The 7,701-nt window shown below is 37.3% G+C and overlaps 1 protein-coding gene across 1 annotated transcript; it reads right to left on the minus strand.

The window, feature by feature from the left end:
- Window positions 1-938: 938 nt before the first annotated feature.
- LOC106880212 (cyclic AMP-dependent transcription factor ATF-4) lies at window positions 939-7,274 on the minus strand. Its single transcript, XM_014930068.2, has 3 exons — window positions 7,135-7,274; window positions 3,247-3,471; window positions 939-2,266 (listed from the first exon to the last, which is right to left on the minus strand). The coding sequence occupies exons 2-3, from the start codon at window positions 3,416-3,418 to the stop codon at window positions 1,341-1,343; spliced, it is 1,098 nt and encodes a 365-aa protein (XP_014785554.1). The 5' UTR covers window positions 3,419-3,471; window positions 7,135-7,274; the 3' UTR covers window positions 939-1,340.
- Window positions 7,275-7,701: the final 427 nt, after the last annotated feature.

Raw genomic sequence — 7,701 nt, forward strand, 5'->3', positions numbered from 1 at the left:
ATTTGGAGTGGTTGGCGTTAAGAAAGGCATCCTACTGTAGAAACCTTGCCAGATCAGATTGGAACCTGGTGTAGCCTTCTGGCTTGCCAGTCCTCAGTCAAACTGTCCAACCTATGCCAGCATGGAAAATGGACGTTAAATGATGACACTAGACAACAGTCCCTGATATACAAAAAAGACTGAAACAGCTAGAATGGCTGCATGGTTAAGAAATGTGCCTTGTAGCTAGATGGTGTCCGGTCACCTCATTGCACAACTTTTTGGGTGTCTTCTATAGTACTGCACAAATGCCTTGTGAGTAAATTTGGTACATGAAAAATTCTGTTGTATATTCATGTCTGAATGTTCATTCACACGACTGACTCCCAAACATAAGCTGATGACAGCAAGAGCACCCAGTTGTAAAATCTTGCCTCATATAGGTCCCTGTCTAACCCATGGAACCAGGGAAGAAAAACAAACATTTCGTCAATTCAACGCCCACTTTTCTACACTTGCATGGGTCAGATCAAACTTGTCAGATGGATTTTCACAGCCATATTCCCTTCCAGTAACCAACCCTCACCCATTTCCGAGTAAGGTATTAATTCCCCATGGCTAGACTTCTTCATGGAAGATTAGAAGCGAAAAATTTATACGACTGTGACACTTGTTTACAATAATCATGCAATGTCAAGGCAAGGAGACAGATATACACACACACAATTGGCTTCTAATGAATGAAAGATGAAGTAGGCCCTTGCACTGAAGACCACAAAATAATTGAATGCTGCAAGGACATTTAGCCATCCAAGCACCTGATCTTTTATCACCTCAACACTTATGGATATTATGACACAACATATAGAAAGCAGATAACAATTTATCCTTTGAAGTCTTATTTCCAACATCAAATACACAAAGATTTCCAACAGCTATCAAAAAGCCAAGACAGCCAATCTGTTAACATAAATGCCTTTTATTTCTATTTATGATATCATAGTACACAAATGAATAATATAGAATATTAAGGAGTGATGAGAGAGAGAAAAAAAAATTTAATTCACCAATTTTAAATTAAAAATTCATTAAGTAATGGGTATAATGTTCAGTTCTTACAATGCACATTAGTATTGGTGTGAATTAGTTGAACCATTACCAAAAAAAAAAGATGAAAACAAACTAAAATGGTCCACTAGTATATATGTAATGTTCATAATGACTACTAATTTATTTTAACAAAGCAAAACTTCACATAAATAATAATAATAATAATAAAAAAAATCAAAAACACCAAACTAATGTGATCATAGTAGTTTCTAGCACAGCGCAGGGTGCAGTGGCTGTGATGGTAACAAGCTCTAACAGTGCCGAGATGACTTCGACCTTGCTTTCTTCACCTCTTCCATCAAGTTAGCCACATACCTGATCTCTCTTTCCAAGTCTTCAACCTTTTCTTTCAATCTTGCATTCTCTCTTAACAGTTCCTCCTCTTCACCAAGTCTTATCTTGGCCTCAGCTTTCATCTTTTGCCGATACCGAATGGCAGCATTTTTGTTCTGGAGCCTCTTCCTCTCTTTCTTGCTTAGTTGTTGCTGTTCTACCCCTGCAGTGCTATCGTACGGCAACGGTGATGATGACGGTGATGATGGTAACTCGGTACTTTTGCTGTCTGAATTATATGGACTGTGGCGGTTGTTATTCTTTGTATGACACGACTTAGATCCCTTAACTTTTCCATGAAACTTTTCTGGCTGTGGAGAGTCTGAGAGTATCTCTGGTTGTGGGAAGGGAGAGGGAAGTATTTCTAGTGAAAAGGGAGAGCCAGTGGTGCTTGAAGGAGAACTATCAAGATAAGAGTCAGTTCCTGAATCGCTAGGTGAAGGTGAAAGGGCATTTGCAATTCCTGAATCGCCAAGTGAAGATGAAAAGGCATCTGAACTGTCACTTTCACATTTCATTAATCCCATGTTGCTTGCCAACAGCCCATCTACACTGACTTGCTGCGGCAAATCTGTGCAGGGCTGCACTGGCTTGGCCTGAAGGTCATTTGTTGTCACACCAGGATTAAGTACGCTTTCTAAATCATGGCATGATAATGGTGAAGACATAAGTTCTTCATAGCTTTGGTGATCAAAGGATGCAAATGTTTCCACATCCTGGCTCAGTTGAAGAGGTGAGTAGTCAAGGATAGAATCACCCAGAGAATACATATTTCTGCTACTGACATTGCTGACAGAGGCAGTAAAATCAGACGGTAAAGCTTCTTTATCGTAAAGAAATATATCTGTAAAGAAAGAAAGAAAAGAGTGTCAGTGCATGTAATGTTACAGTGAATAAAAGAGCAATTTTATATAAAAATAAGAACCTAATACTAATTAAGAGACTGACAATTAGACAAGTATCTATATATATATATATAGCAATGCTTCTATGAATACAACTCGATCTTGTTTAAGAAACTTGTTGGCACTCCATCGCCTACGACGTTCAGGGTTCCAGTTGATCCGATCAATGGAACAGCCTGCTCGTGAAATTAACGTGCAAGTGGCTCTGCACTCCACACACACATGTACCCTCAACGTAATTCTCGGGGATATTCAGCGTGACAAGGCTGACACTTTGAATTACAGGCACAACAGAAACAGGAAGTAAGAGTGAGAGAAAGTTGTGGTGGAAGAGTACAGCAGGGTTCGCCACTATCCCCTGCTGGAGCTTCGTGGAGCTTTAGGTGTTTTCGCTCAATAAACACTCACAACGCCCAGTCTGGGAATCAAAACCACGAGTCCGCTGCCCTAACCACTGGGCCATTGCGCCTCCACTGTTTAAGAAACTAGGTAAAGAATATACTATGTTAGCAGATACTTAACTGTATTTTAATCGCTTCAGTGCTTTTCTATAAATTCTTTTTAACTCAACTAATGTTAGCAAGTAAGCCTTGCTGAAAATCTAGCTAAACTGAAAACTCTTCCCCGAATGATCAATGCTTTATCTTTTACACAATCATGTCAAATCCAATAGCATTCAAGTTATGTGCAATTATCCTATCTCAAATTATTTTATATGAGCTGTTAATTTTATTACATTAACAGAAGACAAAAAATTCACAACTATAATTAACATCTTTTAAGCCAAAGAATCTATAGAGTCTGATGTGTTACTATCTTAAATATGCTTTCATGTAATGCATAAAAAAAAGCCCTGTCAAAGCCTGAATTTCTTGCATTGTTTGTTACAACAGCTAAGCAGTTGGTCTAAAGAACTTACCTAAGTCATTCACCCTTTCGTCAAGAAAGGATTTTGAATCTGACAAAGAATCAACAAAAGTACCGATGTCCATTAGGTCACCTTTCATCAAACTCGTACCCAGTTTTCCCTCGCCCAACCAGTCGAGTCCGGAATCGCTCAGTTCCATATCCATGTTTCTTTCGGTTATCATCTATATGAGATATTTCGGTGGCAAATGCCAAAACGCAAACATATTGAAGAGACCTGCAATAAAGAAAAAGTCAGTTTGAATAAACTATGATAAAAAAACAATGCAATGACAACATTAAAAAGAAAATCTTTCTCTTGCAATCCAATCCTGAAAACTTGGTCTCAATATTCCCCACACACGTTACTGTAAACATTTTCCAGCAGCACAGTAATAATTAAAAGCCAATACAATTACACAAGTTTAATGAATGCACTCACCTCCATTGATGCCAGACGAGAAATATTTTACTAAACCAGCTAAAATGGCAGTTGGGAAACATGTTCGAATCACTATTAAGGAAACAACAATATCAGATGGGGAGCGAAGAAGAATTTCTACAAAGAATCGGCAAATCTTCAAAGAGTTGTTCGCAGCAACAGAACAATTGTTCTCGATTGGAAGCAGATGCAATGTAATTAATAATATAGCCAAAGGGAAACTACTCTTAAGAGTTCTGAAAACTAAATACAAATATGGTGACACCTTACGCTTATGAACAAAGGGGAGCCACGTCAAGGTTCCTTTGTTGGACTTTTGTTTTTTGTCAAAAGTGTTATTTGCTAACGTAGTGTCTTCGTTAAAAGACATATCGACATGTTGCAAGCGTCATCATACATTGCTTATATCGACGACACTATTGAGAGAAACATCAGCATCACGGCTTCGAAATTATCTGACGTGGAGCACTTCGAAGATTTTCTTTTTAAATCCAATAAATCGACCCCAGTAATTATTCTATCGATTTTTTGCCGAACCGGCAGGTTAAGGGGAACGTAAACAAACCAACACCGGTTTTCAAGCGGTAGGAGTAAGTAAGCAGATGCATCTAACTATTCACGACGAACTTTTCATAGTTTCCGTCTACCAAATTCACTCAGTCCGGGGCTGTAGCAGAAGACACTTGCCCAAGGTAGCGCGCAGAGGGACTGAACCCGGAACTACGTGGTCGCAAAGCGAGCCTTTCAACATTATTTCACAGCGTAGGCTACCTTATCATTGGCGAAACACACACACTATCTTGTCAGTAAAGTTAAATATAAATCAACAGACGAGCACACAGACACGCGTACTACTCCCTCCCACCTCCATATTGAATGACGAACAAAACATTCCATTCAAGCCAGAGAGCCCATTATTTTCAGAACCAAACAGCCTTTTTGATATTATTAATTGATGATATCCAACATTACTTGAGCTAGTTGGCCTAAATCACACGCTAGATATTATACAATTACACGTGTCTAAATATATTCTCGAGTGTAGTGAGAGAGGGAGGCGATCATAACATTTATCATTCATGCGAAGATAGGAATTAAGATTGGTTCATTTCGTTTATTGTACTTTATCTTCTGTGAATTTTTACTTTAGTTTGGTTCCAGATTACTTCTCTCCTTAAGTAGACATATGCTTAGTGTTGTCATCCAAACTAAATTTTTAGAAACGACATCCAACATATCATTCCGTTTTTAAGATAAGGTGATGAGGGTTGAAAGCGACTCGTAGGTCGAGCAACTTCGTAGATCAGTTGTGTTAGTTGATTGTAACTGAATAACAGTATCTAATGAAATTGACTGCAAAAATAGATACAGGCATGGCTGTATCGTTTAATTAGTACGCTTCCCAATTGCTGTTCCAGGTTTGATCGTACCCAGAAGAAATCTTAAATTGCTCGTAAGTATTAGATTTAGTCCGTCGTCCGGTTTAACACTACAACTTGGAATAGCTTCGGCGGAATATACTCTAATTGCAAGCACTATGTACCAGGCCTCTCCGCTTCGAGTATATAATCAATGAACTGAGCTTCTTTCGTAAAGGTCATGGAACCTGTCCTACCGCGTGTGACGTAGCCATACCCATATAAGTGTGTCCCTCGACTTTCTAAACTTTTAGAAAAAAATTGCTATTTTTTAAATGAAATTGTCTACAATAATTTTAAGATGCGGTAGATTACGATTAAATCAGAATAAAAAAAAAATGTGGCGGTGCGCACATACATATTGACACACCACTATACGGGCTTCGCATTCCGCTTTGTTTCCCTTTTATAGTAATTACACATTGTTTTAAAATGATTTTAATTCAGCATTCATTATATAAGCACATCATGTATAATAAAAACCAAAGACAAGTTAATTCCGCTCAGTAAATGCGAAAACTAAAAGCAGTCCATTCGAAACTATCTTTTTAAAGGGTTCAAGCAAATTGCCATTCCGATTTTCAAGTATGATAGAAATAATAGCGTTGGCTATTATTTCTAGCAGATCAAATGATCACGTAAAGACTTTTGTAGGTCAACCTTAATCGAACAGAGCATAGATCAAAACCACGCCACCCAGTATGTCCCTTTTTTAAAACGGCTGAGTGAGATCTGGTTATTTCAAGCAAGTCGAATGACCCTCAAGAGGCTCTCTCAGATCCTAGGAACTTTATATTAAAATCCATATTTTCAGGCCATTATTTACGTCTATTCTTCTTGGATTTTTATAAACAGGAGATTAAAACGTATTACAACTCAGAAAAGCCAATCCCATACACACAAACCGAATATAAAAACCTTTAAATGCCTAACATCCTCAAAAATCATACAGACAAGCACTAGCTGAACATTAAAACGAATATTGACAATCATTCTTTGATTTTATCGACGACTAGATTAATTTATTGAACCCCCAACCACAAAAAAGAAAAAAGAAAAAGAAATCATGTGTTTGGCTGACAAAGTGAAGTCATTAACTTTGCAGGAACGACACGTGTGCAAGGCAACTAACAGTTCAACCCAAATCAGTTCGTCTGTATTACTGAAAGCCTGTATCACAGGACATTAACCTGTACATTTCACATACACACTATACAAGACAGAGAGATGTGAAGAAATTTAATGAAAATACTATAGAGAATTTCTCGAGGTTTATATTAATAAAAAAAAAATAGTCGAAGAAACACGGAAATGTAAGCAGGAACATCGGAATGAAATTAAAAGTTCAGTTTTTTTTTTTTACATAGATTTTCGAACCTGTAAAATATACAACCATTTTAAGGAAGGAAAATAAAATAAACAAAGCATTTTTTTTTGGCGGGGCAAATTTGTTTGGGTTCAGAATCATAAGGACCATCTCTTATTAACACATTTTAACTGCACTCGAAAGCGATTTCGAGGTGGACGGACGACAAATGAAAATGTCAAAGTAGACAAATCGATAATTCTTCATAATTTTTTATTATATATAAAAAGGCGATTTATATGGGTCATCGTATTTGTAAGTTCTCGTCCATGAAATCTACTCTGATGTTCATAAATTTAATCGGACATTGATTATTGTGAACAACTAAAAGGCGGGGGTGGCGGGAATCAATAGCAATCGACATCTTTAAGTACAAGAACAAAACAGATTTAGTCCGTTGACTCCAGCTTGGTTGCGAGGCAAATGTGATCACAGTAGAGTTTGAAATCAAAATGCATTAAAAAATATCGCGAGGCATTTCGTCCTTTGTTCTACTGATTCTGCCACGTAATGTCTTAACAATTACAAGAGCGCGATGGGTGGTAGTAACGATATACTTTGTTTAAGTGAACAGGATGATCAACGAAGCAAAATATTTCATTTTAATGTATCATTATCGCCATTTGTTCATAATACAACATATGAGTGTGAAAAAAATAATAAAACAGTACTTACGCCATTGTGCAAAGCTAAACTTCGCAACTAGAAAGTTGCTACAGAAGAAATTAGTAAGACATCTTTGGAGCAAACTTGTTAATGACAATGTAGGCAGTTAAGTGGTGAAAGTAGTGCGACGTCTTACTTATATAGCTAGATCCAAATTTTCGTAATATTGAAAATTTCTACAAAAGACACCAAAATTTCTCAAAAATAAACTAATTAATTGTGATAATTACAAAATAACAACAAAACAACAAGTTTTTAAAATGTAAAATAGAGTAATACATTTGGCACTATTTGTTTTCGCGTGTTTATATCGGCGTTATGTATGCAGGCTGATGCAATAACATGAAGGCCTTTTAACTGATTGGTCAATTGGTGTCTCACCCAAGAATAAATTTTATACATACTTATGTGATATACATGCGCGCGTGTGTGTGTGTGTGTGTGTGTGTGCGCGTGTATGTGTATGTGTGTGTGTGTGTTCAGAGAACATGTAAGTGGGTGTTAATTTATGACACACACACTCACACACACACACATACACACGCACACACACACACATACACACGCACATACACA

This window comes from Octopus bimaculoides, chromosome 7 (genome assembly GCF_001194135.2).
Source record: "Octopus bimaculoides isolate UCB-OBI-ISO-001 chromosome 7, ASM119413v2, whole genome shotgun sequence".
Lineage (NCBI taxonomy): Eukaryota > Metazoa > Mollusca > Cephalopoda > Octopoda > Octopodidae > Octopus > Octopus bimaculoides.

Bases quoted from the DNA above. Each gene is read 5' to 3' on its own strand.
- LOC106880212 (XM_014930068.2), bottom strand. From the start codon at position 3,418: ATGATAACCGAAAGAAACATGGATATGGAACTGAGCGATTCCGGACTC. The intron at 2,267-3,246 runs GTAAGTTCTTTA...CTTTCTTTACAG, and splicing joins CGAAAGGGTGAATGACTTAG to ATATATTTCTTTACGATAAA.